Below are 21,376 nucleotides of genomic sequence, written 5' to 3'. Positions count from 1 at the left end.
TAAAGTCACACGTTGTTAATCTTCATAGTAGGTTGATAAAAGGGACATTAATTAAGGGACATAGTAACATCATTTCACACAATTAAAAATGGATGCCCTCTTAGAGAAAATCTGGTAACAGAGACCGGAGACTTGTCCCAAACCACAAAGGTAGGAAAAGCTGTTCCCTCTGGCAACCATCTGGTTCTCAGGCAGTAGCTTTCTCCACCTGGACACGCTGAGCGTCAGAGAATTGCACTCTCCTTGCTTTTAACATTTACAGTGCTCAGGACCCACTGCAGCCGGGAGTTCAGAAGTTATCCTCTGGGTGGAGTCATTACTAGGTTCTAAAGCTGCGGCAGGCAGGCGATCTACCAATGGCGCTAAGTTCAAAGCTGCCAGAGCTCTCACCCAAAGTTAAGTCAGAGAAAAGAAACGCCCAAGAAAAGCCAACGCGCCTGTCTCCTGCCCCAGGTGCGATGAAGAGAGGATGCCAGGATCCCTCCTGGCTCTGGCCTGGGGCGAGCGCTCGGTGGAACCCGCTCTTCTGGGCGAGAATGGGCATAAGGGACCCCGAAACTCTAGGGAGCCCGCTCGGGGTAACTACTCCCCCTCTCATCATTTGGGGTCAGACGAAAGGCACGGAGCGCCCTTCCGGCGTCTCCGCTGGCCGGGCGCGGCGGCCGCGCGGGAGCGGGGCGGGGTCGGCCGGGCGCCCTCCGCCCGAGCGCCTGTGCTTCCCGGTCCTCCTCCTCCGCGCCGTCACTGGCTGCATCCCCGCGGCCCGGCACAATAGAGGCTCCGCCCTCCCTCCGCGCCAGCTCTCCGCGGCGCCCTCGCCCAGCCGCCCGCGCCGCCGCCGCCTGCCCGCGCCCGGTGCCTGGTCCCCGTGCGCCCCGAGGCGCCCCGCTGCGCCCCGCTGCTCCCCGCTGCCCGCGCCGCCGCGCACGCCGGTGTCTGCCGGGACGCCCTCCTTCCACCTGAGCCCTCTCCAGCGGGCGACGCGCGCAGCTGGCCGGTGCCGCCCCCACCTCCCCCATCGCCCCGTCTTCCCAGAGCCCCGGCCTCCGCTGGGGCTGCCAGTTCGAGGCTGCTCGCGTCGGGAGGAGATGCAAAGGGTCTCTGGCACGCGTCCTCTTGCCCCGTTTAGCCGCACCCAGCTTTAGAGGGCGCTCTGAGCGGCCACTCTCGGGCTCCAGCCCAGACACCCTTTCGCCTCAATCCTTGCCAAGACCCCGACCCCAGCCATTCTCTGAAGGGGCCGAGGACCCTCTTGTCGCGTCCCTCATGGCCAAGCCTCTGCTGCTGGTTCTCTGCTTCGCTCTGGCTGTGACTCCAGGCTGGGCGTCCAGCGCTTCCCCTGCGGGGACGAGCGAGCCCCCAGATGTGCAGACGGTGGCGCCCACCGAGGACGAGACCCTGCAAAACGAGGCGGACAACCAGGAGAACGTTTTATCTCAGGTAGGATGCCAGTCCCATGACCACCCCTCTTGTCCCGGATGCTGGCAAGAGCCGGAGGTGGTCCGTGCTGATGCGTTTAGCTGTTTTTCCTTCCATTACCCATGGGGAAGGGCATTCGCTTTTCATCTGCCAGAATATTATCTTAAAGCAAGGACATGGTCCTCCTCTCAAAACCATGGGGTCTTTCAAGGTTACCAAATCAGGAGAAAGGAGAGGAGATGGAAGGGAAGACTCCAAACGACTGCTTGAGAAGAAAAAGGAAAAAAAAATTTTTTTTGGTTTCAGGGTTGTGAAAAGTATCTCTTGTCTGTGGGGCTGTTTGTCAGAGTTGGAATGTGAAAGCAGGCGGGTATGTTGGGCGGGAGGCAGATGGTGCAACCCATGGGGAGATATTTCATGGCAGAGGGTGAGACACCCAGGCAGAAGCATGGGGTGTGGACAAAACAGCAACATGTGTGATGAGTGCAAGGTGACCCCCAAATAGAGGGGCGATGACAAGACCCAGTGGATTCAGGTCTGGGCAGCTTTGGCACACTGTCAACAGGCTGTGTGACAGATGACAGGGACAGGCTTTGTCATGCGTCTGTTTCTGAAGTACTTAAACTCATTTTATGTGACTCAATTTTCAAAACACCCTGATCCCCATTGTACAGATAGGGGCCGTAGGCTGAAGAGCACTAGACGTGGGCAGAGCCAGGCCTCTGACAGTCCTCAGCCCACCTCTCGGGACAGTGAGGGACGTTTTTCTCTGCAGTGTTTGTTTTGTGCTCTCCAGAGCCGGCAGGATGATGTGCCGTGGGTGTCGCCATAACCCTCAGGATGAGGGATGTCCGACCAAGGATCCCTCCCGCGCAGCCTGCACCTCCACTAAGCCCTAGGACTGGGTCCTGTCTCCTTCCTGTAGGGAGAATGATCAGCTCCACTTTGGGATTTATGAAACACTAGTCTGCTCAGTCTTCCTGTAATAATAATGCTAATATATGCCCTATACCCACCCATAACCTCACACTGACCCCTAAATCAAAAGACATAAAAATCTGTCACATTGGGGCTCTGGAACGCCATCAACAAAAGCTTTCCTGAAACTTGAGCCTCCTGAAAGGAAAGAATCCACCCAGGGTCCTCAGAGCAGGGCCATGTAGGAATCTAGGCAGAGTTTCAGAGAGTAGACAGCCACGATTTACTGTTACCCTGTAAAGAGCAGCCGCTTAAGTCACCCTGAACTACACCTCCTTCTTCCACGGATCCATTCTGTATTTGACAACGGCCCTAAAGCAAATATTAGTGTTAGAAGAAACCCAACCTTTGCAGGGAAAACATTACAAGCCTTCTTCCCCCCAGACAGCATCCCAAGGAACATTTCCACTCAAGCCAGCTCAGTGCCTGCAGTGCCTGCCTGTCAGGATCATCAGTCAGGTGAAGGGAACCCTTCTGCCTGCCTAGGACAAGAGCCCTGGCTTTGGGGATGTAGGCCTGTTGGAGGGGACCTGGGGGGAGCAAGTGCCCAGGGTTAGTGCTCCAGCTAGCCTGCTAGTGCGTGTTTTCCTGCCTGGGGAGGCTGGCAGGGGCGAGCGTTCAGCAGGAAATGTTTAGCATTATGGAAGCAACAGGTGCTGCCAGTTTGCTCTCCTGGGTTTGGCCTGGAGTTGGGATTCAGAAGCTGTTATAGGAGCCAAATGAACCCTTATGCTGAAAAAACCTTACTGACCTCTGGATCTGTCTCTCTACCCTCAAGTCCCTTTTCTCTAAATCTTACCCACCCTTCAAGGCCCAGATCAAATACCTCTTCCTCCAACAGGTCTTCCCTGGTTCCCAGTTGGAGCCACTCTTAGCTCCCGGTGCATTTTGTCTCTGCCTCTTCAGAGGCACATAACTCTCTGCTGTGTGTGACTGCCGCTTGCACGGCTCCTGCGCTGTACGGTCCTTGAGTGCAGGATCTCCCACCCCTCTCTTAACCTCTCACGTCCTGATAGGCACTCCACACACGCTGAATGAATGAATGAGCAGACAAGCCAGTAGTGTGCAAACTTCCGCTCACTCCTTCAACCCCTTCTTTTCCTTTTCTCATCTAAGTGTGGCTTCGAGCTGAAGGCAAGGGCTATTGGGAGAGTGATGGGGCTCATGTGTTTTTTCCTTTAAACCATGAAAGGCTTGAGTCCCCCTGAGAACATACAGCTTTCCAAGACACACGAAGAAGGCTGACCTCAGTGCCTTCAAGGAAACGCCAGAGTCAGCAAATTGCAGCTGGATGACCTGTCCGCTCCGTGGTGCAGAGTTGTCTGAGGTCTCTGGCTAGCTCAGGACACTTGACAAAGCAGGAGAGCCGCCTTCAGGAGCCCGGCTGACGCCTGTGTTTGAATGTCTCCAACCCGCTCTGTGTGTGTGTGTGTGTGTGTATGTCTAGCTGCTGGGGGACTACGACAAAGTGAAGGCCGTGTCCGAGGGCTCCGACTGTCAGTGCAAGTGCGTGGTGAGACCCCTGGGCCGAGACGCCTGCCAGAGGATCGACGCAGGGGCGTCCAGGAAGGAAGACTTCTACACAGTGGAGACCATCACCTCAGGCTCGGCCTGCAAGTGCGCCTGTGTCGCGCCCCCGTCCGCCCTCAATCCCTGTGAGGGAGACTTCAGGCTCCGGAAGCTGCGGGAGGCAGACAGCCAGGACTTGAAGGTAGGAGCTGGTGTGGGGCAAGGCCGTGGATGCCCTGTGAGGGTACTTTAGGGGCCCCTGAGTCCCGCAGGGCCACTGGTGGCGGAGGTAAGGCCTTGGGAGGAGGTCAGGCCCTGGTCCCCGGAGCCTGCGTGTGGATCCAAGGCTGGCGTTCTGCAGACTGGTCCTTTTCAGCCCTGGTGTCTGCGGGAGGTGCTAAGAGCGGAGTGTGCCTGCTCCTCCCCACGGGGCCAGGGAGGCCGGGCCTGGGAGCAGCCGCCAGGCCCAGCTGGCCAAAGGAACTCGGCGTTCTCCAGGAAAATTGCTGCCACAACGTGCTGTCAGCCCCGCACACACCCTGAAGAGGCAAAAGACACTCAGAAGGAGCTAGCCTTTTGGTCCTCAGCTCAAGGGCTGGGGTGGCCCAGGGAAGGAGCGGCCTCGGGCCTGCTCTAGACTAGGTCATTTGACCATGATCCTGCGATTGTACTCCATGGCATGGGGAAGCTCTGCCCTACCTGGGCAGCCCCATGGGTCAGCTGCCTGCTTCATCTGATCTCCCACTTCCTCTTTGCGTGCAGTGTGGTGTGGGCGGAGTGAGCTTGGTTCCGAAGTCACATGGACTTGGGTCCAAGTCATTGCTGTGTGATCCTGCTTAAGTTATTTAACTTGTCTAATCTCAGGCTCCTTGAATAAAATGTGGGAATGTTAACCATCTTGGGGCTGTGAACATCGGTGAGATGACAACTGTTGAGTACTTGGCACAATGCCCGACACTCAATTAAGTAGATAAATGGGCGAATGGCCGTGTGAAGTGCTGCTGCTCTGCCTGGCACCTGCTCAGTGACTGGCAGGCATTGATATCTCTTTAAGCAGAGTTGTGTTTACCAGGACAAGGAGGGTTTCAGGATCCAGCCACATTGCTCAGTGCTGCAGCCCTGCCATGAAACTACTTTCCGAACCAAGTGCCACAGTCACCCAGTTATAGGAGTAGACTCTGGGGACTTCTGGAACAACATCAAGCAACATTTCTGTTAGGGATCAGAAAATCACCGCAGTACATACTGCCAGCTTCCCTTCTGTGGCTCCTCTCCAGGACTGAGCTGTCTTCCTCCGGTGGGGAGGAAGGAGCTTGCTCCCAGATGAAGGATAGGAACGGGGAGCAGAGGTTGCAAAAGTGTGACCCAGCAAACTCTTCCAGGGACTGGTGCTTGGCAGGGAGGCTCTGTTAAAGCATCTCTCATCTGCCCCTCTGCCTGCACGCTGCATGCCCTGCAGGCCACCAGAGTCTTGGCCACCTTCCTCCCAGCATTTGTGTACTGGCAGGAGGGATAGTCTTGATAAAAACTGAGAAGTCAGGGAGTTCCACGGCCACTTGCCACCTCAAAGATGGGCCCACTGGGGCTCTTTTGCCCCAGGGCCAGTTGAGCTTTTTGTGTCGGTGCCTTTCGGGGCCTTTCCTGGACAATGAAGTTGCGTGTCTCAGAAGCATATCCTCAAGACATTGATGTTTATAGCCACTTTGTTTGTTGAGTATTTATGGAGGAACAGTACCTGTATAAGCCAGGTGCTATGCTAGGTATCTTGGGAAATCAGAGATGAAGAAGACAGCCACTATTTTCAAAGGCTCACAGTCCAGTAGGAAAGAAAGATGTGCATGCAACTGACAGATTTCATAAAAGGGGCATAAACAGTTTGTGAAGATGTCTAAACCTTGGGTTTACTTGTTCTTGTAGGATTCTCCCATTTTCTTATCCAAATATTCCGGAAGGCAAAATATATAATACACCATTATGCTTGCCTATGTTCCCCCCTGCAAAAACACGTTTCCAAGGGCCACCTCTCAATTCCTGGCTAGTGGTTGCCCTGTCTAGCCTCCATCATGGAGATCTGAAAGGAAACTTGTCCCCCTGTGGTCTGTCTGTCCCAGCCCTGGACTAACTGCTTGCCCTTGCTTCATAGCTCTCCACAATCATAGACATGCTGGAAGGAGCATTCTACAGTCTGGATCTCCTGAAGCTGCATTCAGTTACCACCAAACTGGTGGGGCGAGTGGATAGACTGGAGGAGGTAAGAAAGATTTTGGTTTCCGTGTCTGTCTCTTGATCAAGCCCCAAAGTATACCAAACTCCCCACAATATGTTTTTCAGAAAGCACAAGCCCATTCTATTCTTTGAAAAGAAAAGATATACTTAAAACATTCATCCGAAATCATGCCAAATTGTTGGTGACAAAGAGAGTCAGTGAAATAGAAATGTAAATACTGTACCTTCTTTTCTTTTTTTTTTTTATCTGTAAGAACCATATATTTCTATTTTTACCTTGACTTCTGGGTAACTCAAAGCTAAATGAAATGTAAAAGCACTATAAGCATCTTATTTCTAGTTTTAAGGTGGAGTCTTCTCCCACTCTGGTCTATGGTTGCTAATTTCTTTAACTGTTCTGGTGCATGCCTCTGTGTATGTGTGTGTGTGAACCCATCTCACATCCATTTTAGAGAAAGAAGACATAAAAATGGCAACAAATAATTAATATTCTCTGCTGGGCATTCAGGCTGGTCACACCCAGGATGAAGGGACCAATAATGCCATTTTCATAGACAAAGACACCACATTATTCCGACTGGGTTCTGGATGTACAGCTGAGCCAGTGTGTCGTTTTTCTCTAGTGGTGTGTGATGTGATGGCAGCTGGCAGTTGTTAGAGATACGACAACGATGCTGACCGTGTTTTGTGGCTGCAATGCTTTAAGATACGGATGAGAAATCATTTAGTCATGCAAAAAGTAATGACCATCATTCAGCTTTATCAGTAAGCAGCTTTATGGGTGTGTTTCGTTGACTAGCCTCCAGTTCTTGGATTGATACTTAAAACAGTGACTCAAAGAGCTGCTACTTCAAGTAGAAATCTGTTTCTTTAATTTTTAGAGTGTTACTCTAAAGTGGTAAATGTAATAACAGTCATCCTGTTAGTGTGTACTGTAAACTTATCAATGTTCCTTGTAAAAAAAAGTGGGCCTTAGGGGGTCTACTGTGGAGGAGCTGAGGTTCCGTGATGGGTGATTAGTAGGTGGAGGATGTGAAAAGTAGTTTGTGGCAGAAGGGGGCACCAGACTAAGGGTCAGGACAGAATGAACGAATGACTCTTTGTGTGCTACTGCCAAGTGCCCAGTATGTTCATAATGACAGTGCTCCTTTGACCCCTCAGCAATCACACAGGGTAGGGAGGGTGCCAGTCCCACCTCTCCATCTGTAGAAGTGGGACTGGCACCCTCCCTACCCTGTGTGATTGCTGAGCGGATCAAAGGATCATTGTCATTATGAACATACTTTGAAATGGCTAAACAAGGCACTTGGGGCTGACTAAGGAGAGGCTGGGGGCAAACATTCCCACATTGCTGTGCCAAGAGAGCTGGCATAGAGGTGAGGAAACATGGCAGTTACCAGCGTGGGTTCCAGCACCCTCCTTCCACCCCTGAAAGTGATCACAGAAGGTGAACACCAGTTCCTTCCCCACCCACCCTTAGGCTTGGCTCCTCCAGTGCTGCGATGAGGAATTTTCTGAAGATGATCATGTGCTCTGGAAGGGTCGGAGCACATCAGTTACGAGGTCTGACGAAAGGGGTCAGGGCTTTGGAGCGTGAGCTTTGCAGACAGGTCAAGGTGACCAACAGGACATCAGCCCCCTCCTCACTCTCTGCCAAGGCTCTTCAAGGGCTTCGCTCTAAGGACTAGGCCACCAGGCATCTCAGGTCTCTCCTTCCCCAACGTTGACAGCCAGAATGATGAGAATGGGGTTGGTCAGCACAATCCTGCCACCAATGGGCTTCGTGCAGGCGTGGGGCTCCTCCTCCTATCCAAAACCACTTCCTGATTCTTTCAGATGCATTCAAAAGGAATTAAACCAAGCCCATTGCTGGAAAGGGCCTCTGTTTCCCTAGGCCCCCAGAACCATCCAAATGTACAATGCCCCTTTAAGAAAAGGATTGCATTTCTATAGGAACGTGGGTGACAGCCACCTCTTCTGCTTTCACCTGACCTTGGCAGCCACATAGTTTTCATTCTGTCTGGTGAATACAGCTTGGGAAAGATAGCTCCAATGGGGGAGTACAGTGCTCGGGAGGCCAAGGTCAGGGGCTCAGCCTGTGAGGCCCGTGGGCTGGGCTCTGTGCAAAGGCCAAAATCTGTTTCCAGCTTTGCCCAGCAGCTGAGCTCTCCCTGCTGGCCAAGGAAAAGAGTGTGGGTGAATTTGGTACGATGCCATTACCCCAATAAGGTGGCATCTTCTGTGTACTCACACAATAGCTGGGTTTTGGCCAAAAGCAATCTTAGTTACATCAATGAGAATATGTATCTCTTTTTCAAAATTGTGGTATGTTTAGTAAAAGTAGCAAAAATTGGACCTTTAATAATAATAATAATAATATTAGTAACCCCTTATATTTGTATGGCATTTCATATACATTTAGCCCATTTGTTCCTGTGAGCTAGGCAGGGTGAGACCTAAGTGAATTAGATGACTTGCCTAGGATTATGGTGCTAGGAAGTGTAGGGCGTTCTGGTTTTTGGTCCAGAGCTCTTTCTAATCAACCCTGTAAGTTTTTTCGAATCATTGCTGTCTGCCTGGCAAGCATCAGTTTTTCCTAATAGGAACTTTAAATGATACCTCTTCCTAGGGAATTTCTAGGCAGAACTGTGACCATATCCCATAGTCCTATTAAATAGGGTTAAAGTTGAGTTAAGGAAGGTTCCACCCAGTGGAAGGTTTTCCCAAAACCAGTCGGTTCAAGGCAGTAGAGTGCCGTGGTGTGACAGTGGAGTCTTTGGATGTGCCCAAGCCCCTGGGCCCAAGGAGTGGCGCACTGTATTTTGGCTTGAGTTTGTCCCAAGGCTCATGCCAGCTGACTGTCTGGAGTATGCAGTAATCGAAAAGGCAGAATGTTGGATAAATGGGAAAAACACTCCTTCTCCTGCCTGGCTCTGCAGGAGGAATGGAAGTGAAATTCTGCTTCTGGTCCTTGAATATTCCTGAACCCCAAAGGGAGTTCTTTGGAGGTCAGACAAGACAAAAGGGGTCAGATTGGAGAGGCATTTTGCCCAGAGTGAGATGAGTGCTTGGCAGTGTAGGCGGGCACATGTGTCTGGGATACAGCCACAGTTCCACCTTGGGTATAGAGGAGGATGCAGGAATGGAAACTTCATTTGCAGATGAAAGAGGAAGGAAGGAGAGAGAAATGGAATCTGAACTGCTCTAAGTCTCTCCTCTTGGTAAAATCAGTTCTGGGAGCAGCCCTGCTTAGTGGAATGATTTTGGTTAAACTTTTGTTTTAAATCACGAAAAATATTGCATGCATAGAAAAGTGCATAAACAATGAATGTACAGTTTAACACATTATTATAAAGCAAATACCCATGTAACCACCCCTTAGCTTGAGAAATAGAACAATGTTAACACCACAAAATCCCCTCGCATGCCCTCTCTCATTCAAGCCCTGTCCCTGAAGGGAACCTCTATCTAGAATTTTATGTTAATCATTTGCTTTGCTTTTCTTTATAGTTTTCATCATCTATGGCTGCATACCAAAATATAATGGTTTTGCCTGTTTTGAACTTTAAATACAAAGAATCCTACAGAATTTATGTGTATGTGTGTGTACGTGTTGGACTTTTTTCACTCAACTTTATATTTTTAATATTTACTCATGTTGTTTTTGTGTCTTGTGGTTCATTATTTTTATTGCTATGTAGTATTCTATTGTATGACTATGCCTCAATTTATCTGTTCTACTGATGATGGATATGTGGGTTGTTTGAAGTTTCATAATTCATAATAATCCCATGAACATTCCTGTGCATGTACCCTGGTGCACATATGTCTGTATTTCTGTATGGTGTATAAGTAGGAATAGAATTAGTAGGTCACTAGTTATACTTATCTTCAACTTTAGGAGATATTTCCAAACTGTTTTCCCAAGTGGTGGTATAACTTTACACTCCTTCCAGCAGGGTATGCAAGTTCCATGCTTAGTATTGTCAGACTTTCTAATTTTTGTCAGTTTGGAGGGTGTATCTTAGTAGGGCCATTTCCCTGTGTTCCAAAATCTTAACTTCCAAAACATTTTCCTATTTACCCAGGGGGAGGTCTGAAACCCCATGGACCAGTTTTAGAACTGCTCCAGGAAGAGGAAACGCGTGAGGTGGTCAACAGCCCAAGGGTAGACTCTGGCTGCCCCTCTCCTGTGAGTGGCTGGGAAGGGGAAGGGAACAAGAAGTGTGGGTGTGTATTGGAGTTGGGGGGTGAGTGGGCACACAGCTTAGGAATGAGAAGGGAACTGGAAGTCCAGAAACAAAACCTGTAGCTTCCAAAGGCAAAAGCAAGCCTGCTCATGGCATATACACCTAGTGGTAGCACTGATTCAGCTTAGAGACTTTCACCCCAGCTCTGAGTGCTAAAAACGGCTTGTGACGGTGGCAGGGCTAGAGGCATGGGGTACAACACTTGGTACCACATGCTGCTTGCTTCCAGGAGCAGATTTATTACTAAAGTGAAGAAAAAGACAAACATAGAGGCAGATCATTAAAATAATCTCTTCTAGTATCACGGTTTTAGTTGGATTAAGTCATTCCCATAAAAATTGCAAATTTTGTGAAGAAGTGCCCCAGCCCCACTAAGCTGCAGGACACCTGTAAACGTTTATAAGTGCTTGATATGCTTATGACTGTGTACACACATGCCTTTGTATATGTGCGGGTGCATATCCCTCGCTCTTAAAATAGCTGCATGCCTGCAAGCATTCTGCGGTGTGATTCCTGTCGCCACATTGCTGCTCCTTCTAGTGCCTGTGACTCTTCCCTTCCATTTGCACCTACCTGCTGGAGTTTGCAGACCCCGTCTGTGAGCACAGATGGGCACCAGGGGACCTTGTGTGTCAGCTGAAGCCTTTTCTCCTGATAAGGTTGCCTCTTAGGCAGATTTAAAGTCTACGATGGGTTTACCAGACCCAGAACTGGCCTGCTCCCCAAACTGTGCTGGCACAGGCATTGCTGAGGGCTTCTCCCCCAAACCTAGAGATTTGGTGGCTTTTGTGTTTCTAGTCTGGAAGGCAAGATCAAAGGAGCGTGCCTGACCCTTGGGGATATATGTTTTCACCAACTAATAGGAAAATGTAATTTTCATCTGTGCAGGCTTGGCAATGAGTTAGGGGAGCTGTCCCTTTCCAACTTTCCCCTTTCCTCCCACCTTCCTCTCCCATCGAGACACCCCAAGGGCTCACCCCCTCTCCTGATCAAATCTGCTTTCTCAGAAGGGTTTGCTGTAAGTCATTGCCTCTTCTCCTTACTCAAGGGCAGCCTTGGAGAGGAGCATCGCTGGCTAGTCTGACTACAGTGTCCTCAACTGTGAAAAGGCAGAGGGTCGAAGTTAATGTTTCCAAGATACATTTCAGCCCTAATGCTGTTTAATTCAATTTACATCTCTATATGAGTTCAAGCCAATATATGGCCTCTCCTGGGGTTATATATACTTCAAATCTAATTTGCCACTGTGGAATGTAAAATTTCTTCTTGCTAAAAGGGCTTACGGCGTACGAGTCAGCCAGCCTAGGAACAGTGTGTAGCTGCCAGGTTTGGGGGAGTGTGTGGCTCTGCTGGCTCTGCTTTAAGGGGTGCGGTTACCCCTCATATAGAAAGTCAGCATCAGAGCCTGGGACTCTCTGCTCTTGACTTGCTCTGACTCTCCTTCCGGGCTCTGGCTTCTCAAGGGCAAGCTGGGTCTAAGTCGGCTTTGTCTCCCAGGTCCTAGCCAGCACCTGTCGCGGGCTAGCCACTCCACAGCTGTTTGGTTGGGCGAGTGATTGAATGGGCAGCTGGTGGCTGCCTGAATCCAGGTCTGCCCGCCTGTCCCATCAGCTGTGGCCAGAGGGATTGGGCTGAGGCCTGCCTGTCCTGCATCAGGAGCACCGGCTGTTTCCAGCTGCTCTACCCCCAGCTCTCTGACCAGAGGCTGGGGGACAGCTGTCGGCTGCGCTGACTGTCCCAGGCCATCTGGTCCTAGTTGTGTCCTGGTGGGCACAGAGGGAGAAGAGCAGGCCGAGCTGATGGAAACTGCAAGCCTTCCCACCCTGGGTCCAGTTACTCCCACACTTGCTCCCTTTGCTGTCACGAGGAACCACACCCCCTCTGCCCCAGGCCTGTGCGCACCCCGCTGTCTATCCCGACACCCCCAGGGCCCCCACGCAGCCTGCTCAGGTGTGGCAGCATGTGCCTGCTGCGTGACGTGGGGCCAAGGTCTGGCCCACCTACAGTCTAGCTCAAGGGTCCTCAAACTTTTTAAACAGGGGGCCAGTTCACTGTCCCTCAGACCGTTGGAGAGTGCGCAATGTGGGCCCGGGACGAGTCAGCTGCTAAGCAGGACAGGCAGCGGCGGAAAAAACACCCAGGGGGCTGGATAAATGTGCTAGGTGGCCCACATGTGGCCCGCAGGCTGTAGTTTGAGGATGCTGGGTCTAGCTTCATCTCCTCCCACGGGTGTCCGGTGTGTCTCTCTGTAACACACCCGTCTGGGGTTCTTTTCTTCCTCCCTGCCCCAGCCACGCCAAACCTTAGCTCCCCCTTCATTTTCCACTTGTGTCTCTGCTACTGCGATCCGCGGGGTCCCTCCCACTTCAGCCTCACCTGCATGCTTCAAGCCCAGATTTGTGCTGGGCACTGCGCCCATGTGCAGCCCCTCATTCATTGTCCACACAAGCCTGGGTGAGGCAGGTGTCATCACTCCTTCTTTTTCCACCTGGGCCCGGAGAGGTTTCATCCTTTGCCTTGCGTGGTTATGTAACCAGGCCGTGGCTGGGTGTGCGTTTCACCCCTGGTCTCCAGAGCCAGCACCTCCCCCATACGCACCCCTGTTCACGGTTCTGGCTGGGAAAGCAGGGCCTCAGAGAACTGCCAGAGCTCTGCACCACGGTCACCTTTCCCCCGTCCCCAGTGGTTTTGGCTTACGCCACTTCACAGTCTCACCAGGCACACACATACTTGTCCAAGAGCTGGACAAGGTCCGGATACAGCCTGTACCCCGCGTGCCCGTCCCACCAGTCTGCACACCTGGTTGTCTCGGCCCTTCATGGCTCCTTTAAGACCAGCTGTGCGACTGCCAGCTGTACCCCGAACGCCACCTACATCCTGGCCCCCCTTGCCCAGGTACCCTGCCCGGTTTATACCCTTCCTCCCCCTTATGTCTGTGCATCTGGCTGTAGTCAGCACTGGACACATGTCCCCGTCTGGCAGTGCAGCGTGGGCTTGCTCTCAGCAAGTACCCAGCCGCATGCCCCTCTAGTGTGTGGCATCGTTCTGTGAACCCCTCGCCATCCCTGACTCTGCCTGACCCAGGGACTCATGACAGAGTTCCCAGATCTTGCATTGCCACAGCTGGCTGTGTCCAGCCCTCTGCCCCAGCCCTCTGTCTGCCGGTCCTCCCTCCCCCTTCCCTTCACTCCTCTTCGTAGCACTAGGAGCCCTGTCAGGGGCCATGTGGGGCACTCCCTCCTGCCAGGTAGCCACGCTCCCACCTCTCCACCACACTGCCAGCCCTGCTCGAGAGCCAAGCTGCACACGCCATAAATGTCACTGTTGCAGCTGTCCCAGGGGGGAAGAGCCTGAGGCATGAGGTCATGGGGTTCATCGTCTGCCAGGCTAGGATCGAGAGCACCCTGCATGGGCGGCATGCCCTGCGTCTCCTGACTGCCCCACAAAAGAGCCTTGGTTTGAGGAATGCGGAGCCCCAGGAAGGAGTGGGGAGCTCCGTAAGGCCAGCACCCCCGGGTTGGAGGTGGCGGGGTGGGGGTGGCCACGGAGGGGCAGCTGCTGCTGCTGCCGTGGGGAACGCCAGCTGGCTCGGCCCCGCAGGCTGACGGGGTGATGCCACCACCCGCCTGGTGTTTATTCAGGCGGCTGGCGGGCTTTGCCGTTCCCGTGAGGGGAATAAACCATATTGCTCCTCTGGGTTCTCAGGGCCAGGCTTGCCTCAAACCCTCCTCTGTGGAAACCCAGAATGACAGCTCCTGAAACCAGGAAGGGGATTGGAGGTTATAAATCAATGAGAAGGGGAGGCTCTCCAGGGGCCTAGAAACCCCAAGATCTGGGGGGCAGGATCTACATCTCTAGGGCTGCCTCCATGCCTCACGCCTGCTGCTTCGAGGGGCTCAGGAATCAGGAGTGAGGCCTTCCTGTCCACCCAGAGTCACCAGCGTATCTAGTGGAGCCCTGGGGCCCTTGCTGGGCAGAAGGTGTGGACACAGCTCAGCCCCCTCCTCAGAGAAGCGTATGGACCTGCGTCTCTCGTGTCCCCCCCGGCTGAGTTTCTTCACAGTCCTCTTCGCTGGCTGATGTTCTCTTGTTTGTGTATTTGCCGCTTGCCTACTTCCCCTTGTGGCAGGGGTGATCTTCACCAGGGAAGGATCCTTATCGGTCTTGCTCACGCTTGACCCCTCGGCCAGCACTGCACACAGGAATGCCTTAACAAAGAAGTAGCACATCGAGTCCCCGAAACTGCTGGGGCTGCACTCCCTGTGTTAGACGTGAGAGCTACAGGAGGGGCGTGCACAGGTGCTCGCAGCAGGTGCTCATGGATTGCAGCAAAGCTTGAACCCCACTAAGGGACTAGGAACTTTTCCTACAGGCCCCAGAAAGAACTTGGCTCCTATGAAACAGCCTCTCACACATTTCTGTCCCCTTTTCAAGCAGCTACACTCCAAGCTTCCTCCATTCAAGGCAGCTCTTTTCACACTTTAATGTGTACGCAGAGGACCTGGGGATCTTGTTAAAATATAAATTCCAATTCAGCAGGTCTGGGTGGGCCTGAGAACCTGCATTTCTTGTTCTTTTCTTTTTGAGACAAGGTCTCACTGTGTCACCCAGGCTAGAGTGCAGTGGTGTCATCACAGCTCATTGCAAACTCAAACTCCTGGGCTCAAGCGATCCTCCTGCCTCAGTTTCCCGAGTAGCTGGGACTACAGGTGCATGCCCCTACCCCTGGCTAATTTTTCTATTTTTTGTAGAGTTGGGGTCTTGCTCTTGCTCAGGCTGGTCTCGAACTCCTGGCCTCAAGCAATCCTCCCTCCTCAGCCTCCCAAAGTGCTAGGATTAGAGGCATGAGCCACCGCACCCAGCCTGAGAATCTGCATTTCTAACAAGCCATGCTGCTGGTCTCTGGACCACATTTTACGTAGTGAGGATTTATGGGAGTCCAGCATTTCTATATTTCTCAGCATATGCATGCCCTTTCATGTATCCTGAAACCAAACTGCAAGTATCCTTGGCCTCTTTGACATGCTTGGTGCTGCTGAGAGCCGGCTGAGTGCCAGGACGACCCTCTCCTGGTGTTCTTTGTGATCCAGCAGGTGAGCGAAAGAAGCGAGGGTCAGGAGGCTGGGTTCTGATTCAGCTATGACACTTTGTTTAATGATCTTGGGCAGATCTGATCCTTGCCCAGGGCCTCAGTTTCCTCTCTGTGAAATGAAAGATTAGGCTTGCGTTCTGGGGTCCATTCCAACTGTCACATGAAAAATAGCAACCACTTAGTACAGTATGTTCCATGCATATCCATGTACTCATCTAATCCTCACTATAACCCATAGGGAAAGTGCTAGTTTTATTCCCATTTTACAGATGGGAAACTGAAGCAGAGGGAGTTTAAATCATTTGCCTGAGATAAAAAACCTAGCAATAGTAGCACTGAGGTGTGAACCAGATTCCTCCAGAATCCATGCTCTTAACCATCGCACTTGACTACCCTGGGAACCCCTGTCAGGAATAACTGCACACCCAGTAAGACCACTCATTCTGGGAATTCTTGAAACAAAGCTTCTTTCTCATGGTCTTTAGCTCTCATTGTTAATTCTGCGCAATTTAGAGAGGCTGGCTTGGCCTAAGCCCCACAGAATACATTGAGCACTTCCAGGGCTGAAGGTCTAGCATGCAATGAAATGTCTAAGAATGGCATGGCTGGTGGGCTTGGAGCCTGGTTAGTTTAACAAACACCTACGGGGCTTCTCGGGGCAGCCCCTGGATGAGCCACTGGAGCCACGGTGTCTGGGTATCATGGTCTGCCTGGGTATGCACACATGCCCTGGCTCTATGCCGTGGTGACTTCCCTTTAGGACATTAGGAGCATCTTACCAGGCTGCGAGGCTGTGCCTGGCAACATCTGAGGTTTTACACTTCTCATGTCTGTGTGTTAAAGAGAGATGGAAAGCAAACACGTCCTCTATTTTACTTCCTCTACCAACCTCATAAACGGGGCCCAGAGGAGAACATCACAATAAAAAATGTAGATGCTCATGGAAACTGCAGTATGAGGGCCAAAGTTGGATCCCCATGTAGTCAAGCCCCTCTAAAAATAACTAGAGGAGAAAGGGCATCTCTAGGGTGGTTAACAAGTTTCCCATGATGCAAATCGCACTCGGCATCCATCTTCTCCAGGAAGTGACCTCTGCCACTCTCCTGCTCTGAACGCATGGAACCTCACGTTTGGCACTTAGAGAATCTGGTGTGGTTGGTCTCTCCCCACTTACAGTTGCCATCTCCCCTCCCCCTCTCGCCCCCAGGATAAGACTCCAAAGGTATTTGGAGCCGTTCTTTCTGCCATGCTGCACGGAGACACTCAGGAGGCACTTAGCGGTGTAGGTTGACTGAAATGTAGCCTCGACCCTTTCTGGTATGAGCCAGGTCTGGACCATGGGTATTTTGCCACGTGGGGGCATTTAGGGTAACTGTTTTTAAGGGTAAATAGGAAAGTGTGAGGCAAGCCTATCAATTTTCTATGTAAATGATGCTTTTAAAATTCTCTGGAATAGTTTGTGCCCATTAGAAAAGCAGACTGATTAGATTTTTTGGCCACCACTTCTAAAGTTGCTTAGAAAGCCCTTCTTTCGTTAATTGAGTGACCAGCTCACACATATGGGGTGCGAGGGAATAAAGTTTTTTGTAATTTTCTTCATCATTGGGTAAGTCTGGAATATACACCCATGACAGAAAAAGAACCAGGTGTCCTGGTGGCCCAGGGACATGGCAGTGTTATTAGAAAAGCTATGGTAGTTTGGGCAGGATGTCCAGCAGTTGGACACACTGGAGCTGGGTTGGCCTGGCAGTGCCACCTGGGGCCCTGGCACCAGTCCTCAGCACGGGCTGGGCGTGCTCTCGAGCCCAGGCCACTTGCTGGACGATTTCTCAGCCTGTTGTGTCTCCACGCTCTGAGCAGCAAGCGGCTGCTAGCTACCTCCTGCTTGTCTTCAAATCACCTTAATGGATCCTCTTTTTAAATGTTTTCTCTTCTCAGGAAGTTTCTAAAAACCTCACCAAAGAAAATGAGCAAATCAAAGAGGACATGGAAGAAATTCGAACTGAGATGCACAAACGAGGCAAAGAGAACTGCTCCGATAATGTTCTAGATAGCATGCCAGACATCCGCTCGGCCCTGCAGAGGGACGCGGCCGCGGCCTACGCCCACCCAGAGGTACAGCCCCAGCCCCAGCCCCAGCCCCAGGGGCCTCTGAACACAGCCCTGGGAATCGGGTACCGGCATCTCTCATTTGCATAGAACCTGTCAGGATCCAGTCCTTTTCACAGTCGTGGTCTCATTTCAACCACACATTCGTTCTGTAGGTTTGATGGGCAGGGGCTGGCCCCATTTTACCTACCGCTGAAACCCAGAAAGGTTCAGAGGGTTGAAAGCAGGACTCTAATCTGGGTCCCCCTGAGTCCCAACCTCCATTCTTTCCATGCTATCCCATCCCACCTTTGCGAGCATCCCCTGCATTTATAAGTTAGGAGGACACACGTCCTGTTGTGGTCCTGGCTTGTCTGGGACCATGATGGTTCACTCTTGCTGTCCTGCCATGATGATTAAAGTCCCAGTTTGGAAGCGATAAATTATATAACCCCCTATTTATAAAGGAATTTGTAATTTACTACATGCTTTCATCACTGTATCATGAGATCTTCACCAGACCTTTGGAAAGCAGGCAGGGCAGAGAGATCAATATCCTTTTACAGATGAGGAAACAGATCCAGCAATGCACGTGGTCTCCCTGGCTCAGTCAGCGTGGTGGCAGAGGGTCTTAAACCCCTGTCTCTTCCCACCTAGTTGTGTCCCTAGCACAAAGTCACCCATGCATGAAATAGGACGCTGTTTAATGTGATTTGAATGATGCCAAGAGACCTACTTGCTTGAAAATTCTTGGACCTTTGGTGCCTGTTTCTTTTGGCTCCAGTTACTACTATGTTGTGTTTATGCGGTAATGGTTAAACACGTTACCATTTATTGTACTGGATTGTTTACTGAACTGATGTCCAAGAAACAGTCATGAATTTGGGAGATAACCCAAAAGAGTGGAAGAGGAAAAAGGTAAATTTGGGTGGCGGAACTCGGAGAGTCCTATTAGCAAGGCAGGTCCGGACGAAGTGTTCTAAAAGGGGTCCCTGGACAGCCAGCATTTAGGAGAAGCCTCGCTTACGTTAACTGGTTACCCAGGGTTGGCAGTGGACGGCAGAGCTGTGGCTCCCTGGTGTCTGGGGACTGGGATCCAGGTGGGCCATTGAGGAATCCATTAGCCTCAGGGAGTTCTGGGTGTGGATTGAGCGGGGTCTGGGATAGCCAGAGCCTCTGAGCTGGTTTCTCTGTGTGCTGGGACGTGAAAAAAGTTGGGAAGCGTTGCCAGGCAGAATTCTGTTATTTGGGTCAGCAAGAACCGGGGTAGGAGAGGAAAGAAGGCTGAGCACGTGGGCTTGGGACTCTTGGGGAGGGAAGTGCATCAGCATGGTGCCGGTGGCAACAGCTGCGGGTTTGGGAGTCTCGGGCACATGTGTCCCGGAGGCTAGCAAAGCAGGCAGGTTAGGGCGTTTGAGGCAACAAAAAGCCCTGAAAAGACTATGGCGCCTGCACCCTCCCCAATACGTAACTCGAAATAAAAACAATTACAAACCATAAAATGAGTTATAAGGAAGGCCAATAATTTTCTGGCTTTGCCCATGATGACTACTTTGATGCTTTTTGTGAAGTATCATATTCCTTCAAAAATTATTTTTATTCTCATTTTTGGGTGTCTCTGACATGCTGGCTACTGAGCATGTCTTTAGTAGGCATGGTGGGTCGTCCCTGAGTCTGAGCTCATGAACCAAAGAGCCAGAGGACATTTGGGCTGGAAGGGAACTGGAAGCCACCCGCTCGCCACACCTGGGGCCCAGGGTCTCTTATCTCAGCCCATCTGGCACCCTCAGCTGGCCTGGCTGCCCAGTGGAGCCAGGTGTCCCTTGCCCTCCCCCGCTTCTAGTTTCCCAGCCGGCTAAGCTGAAGAATGCGTCTGTCGTCTTGATGACACGTTATGTGGTGTGTTCAGGAACCCAGCTCAGATTTCCTGAGGGCAAACAGCAAACCAAATCAAACACACCAAACTCTTTTTCTCCTTGCTCAGCAAAGTTCCCCCCCACCCCCAATCCCCATTCATCACACTGCTGAATTTAGCACAATCCACCCAAACCAGGGTGGCGGGGCCCAGAGGGGGTGTGGGGAAGGAGGTCCAAATGTAGCATCTCCTCTCCCTCTTCGTCCCTCTCTTTAGTGAACCCCATACTGAAAAGGGGGTGAGCGGCGTATTGGGTTTGATTGTTTATTTGCAGGTTCTCGTAGCTGATGCCAGGGGTTTCTTGGAATGGTGAGTGGTGATTTGCTGGAGGCCTCTCTCCAAGATAGTCCTTGTCTGAGGGGCTGGTAGGGGGGTCTGAGGGCTTGGGCAGGGTGGGAGTGGGAATGTTTGATGCCAGGAGTTGAAGTCATACAACAGACTCTTGGACTAACAGAGAGAGGAAATCAGAGCTCGGTGGGGGCTGCTGCCGCCCAGCGCAGCCTGTCGCCAGTGAATCCAAGGAAATTATATGTTCTCTGGCAAGGGCTGCCCATGGTCTTGCTCCATCTCCTTTGGCTAGTAGAAAGAACTGCAGTTCCCACCCTTCCCGGAGAGCCTGGAATTAAAGACAGTTCCTGGGGTTTGCCACGAAGAAATGACAACCTGCTTTTGCAATGCGGAGGGAAACCAGGGTCCGGCAATTAGATGCCCCTCAGCGTCTGAGTCAAGGCTGCGGCCGGGGCTGCTCGACAGCCTCCCAGCAGCCCCTTCCAGGGGGAAATGAGGGATCTCCCAAGTCTGCTGGGCAGTAGCCAGACCACGGCCCTGAGGACTTCGGGATGTAGGCGAGTTTTTGGATGATAAACGAGTTGGTCCTGTGGTCACAGCTGTGGGCAGTGTGGCCTAACGTAAGGAAGAGCCAGGCTCGGAAGGCGAGCAGCCCAGGACCTACTTGATCCAGTGGCTTAATAAGTGCCCTTCTCAGCCTCTTGATTGACTTTCAACCAAATTGCCCAATGACCCCAAGCCTCTGTTTCCCCATCTGTAAAATGTAGGTAATAATGTCTACCTTGGCCCATTGTTGTAAGGGTTAAAAATAATATAAAGGGACATGGCCATAATAGGCTTTCACTAAAACATCATCCCCGCCCCCAACCAGGAATCCCCCGCACCCGAGCTGAGTTCACCTCACCAGCAAGAACGGGGGATGGAGGGAGTGGGGCTGCCCGGGCACAGCGGGGTGTATCGGCCTGTTTCTTCTGGGGAGCTCTCTGGCCCCTGCTGGGGGAGGTTGGCAGAAAGGTGTCCCCTGCCTTCCAGTCTCCACTGTGTGCTGGGGCGAAACGCGTGTTTAGGAAGTGCCGTAGCAGTGCCGCCATCTGGATAACCCTCTTGTTTCGGGAAAACAGGCTCACTTGGGGGTGTGGCTGGGAATGAGGCCTTCAGGTTTTCTCCAGGCCAAATGGTAAAGATCCAAAACAAGAGCCTGGTGTGCGTGTCCTGTGCAAAGTGAGGGAGTTGGCCATGGTGACTGGGTCCCTGCAGCCAACGTGGAGTGGCTGAAGGCCCCGCTCGGCTGCAGGGCACCGGGCATCTGAGGACAGAGGTTTTATACCCGCACGGGCTCTGCTCTCTAGATGGCCTAGAGTCACCAAGGCTTAGAGTCTCAGGGTCTATGGGGGCACGCCCACTGCCTCCTGGTTGAAGAGGGGGAGCTCATGGTTCCCTGCAGCCACCTCTTCATCATGCAGCTGTTGAAGTCCCCATGAGAGCAGGGCCGGGCCTCTCAGGTTCCCATACTTCTCTGATGGAGCCACTGTCCCTCGGGAGCTGGACCAACCCGTGGGGTGGCCCTGACTTTGAGCACAGCCAGCTCACAGCCCCTGCGCCCCAGGTCTT

At 52.0% G+C, this 21,376-nt stretch overlaps 1 protein-coding gene across 2 annotated transcripts in view; it reads left to right on the top strand.

Moving 5' to 3' along the window:
- The first annotated feature begins 779 nt into the window (after nucleotides 1-779).
- The window catches only part of OLFML2B (olfactomedin like 2B), a 38,414-nt gene continuing 17,817 nt past the window's right edge, over nucleotides 780-21,376 (top strand). The window contains exons 1-4 of one of the 2 annotated variants that reach the window (XM_012768612.3): nucleotides 780-1,440; nucleotides 3,845-4,108; nucleotides 6,050-6,157; nucleotides 17,413-17,589. In XM_012768612.3, coding sequence (XP_012624066.2) covers nucleotides 1,267-1,440; nucleotides 3,845-4,108; nucleotides 6,050-6,157; nucleotides 17,413-17,589 — 723 coding nt within the window. In that variant the 5' untranslated portion in view covers nucleotides 780-1,266. The remainder of the gene's footprint in view (nucleotides 1,441-3,844; nucleotides 4,109-6,049; nucleotides 6,158-17,412; nucleotides 17,590-21,376) is intronic. The other variant, XM_012768614.3, reaches the window with a different exon arrangement.

This window comes from Microcebus murinus, chromosome 2 (genome assembly GCF_040939455.1).
Source record: "Microcebus murinus isolate Inina chromosome 2, M.murinus_Inina_mat1.0, whole genome shotgun sequence".
Classification (NCBI taxonomy): Eukaryota; Metazoa; Chordata; class Mammalia; order Primates; family Cheirogaleidae; genus Microcebus; species Microcebus murinus.
The sequence above is the reverse complement of the archived record's forward strand: the minus strand, read 5'-3'. Positions and strand labels throughout refer to the sequence as shown.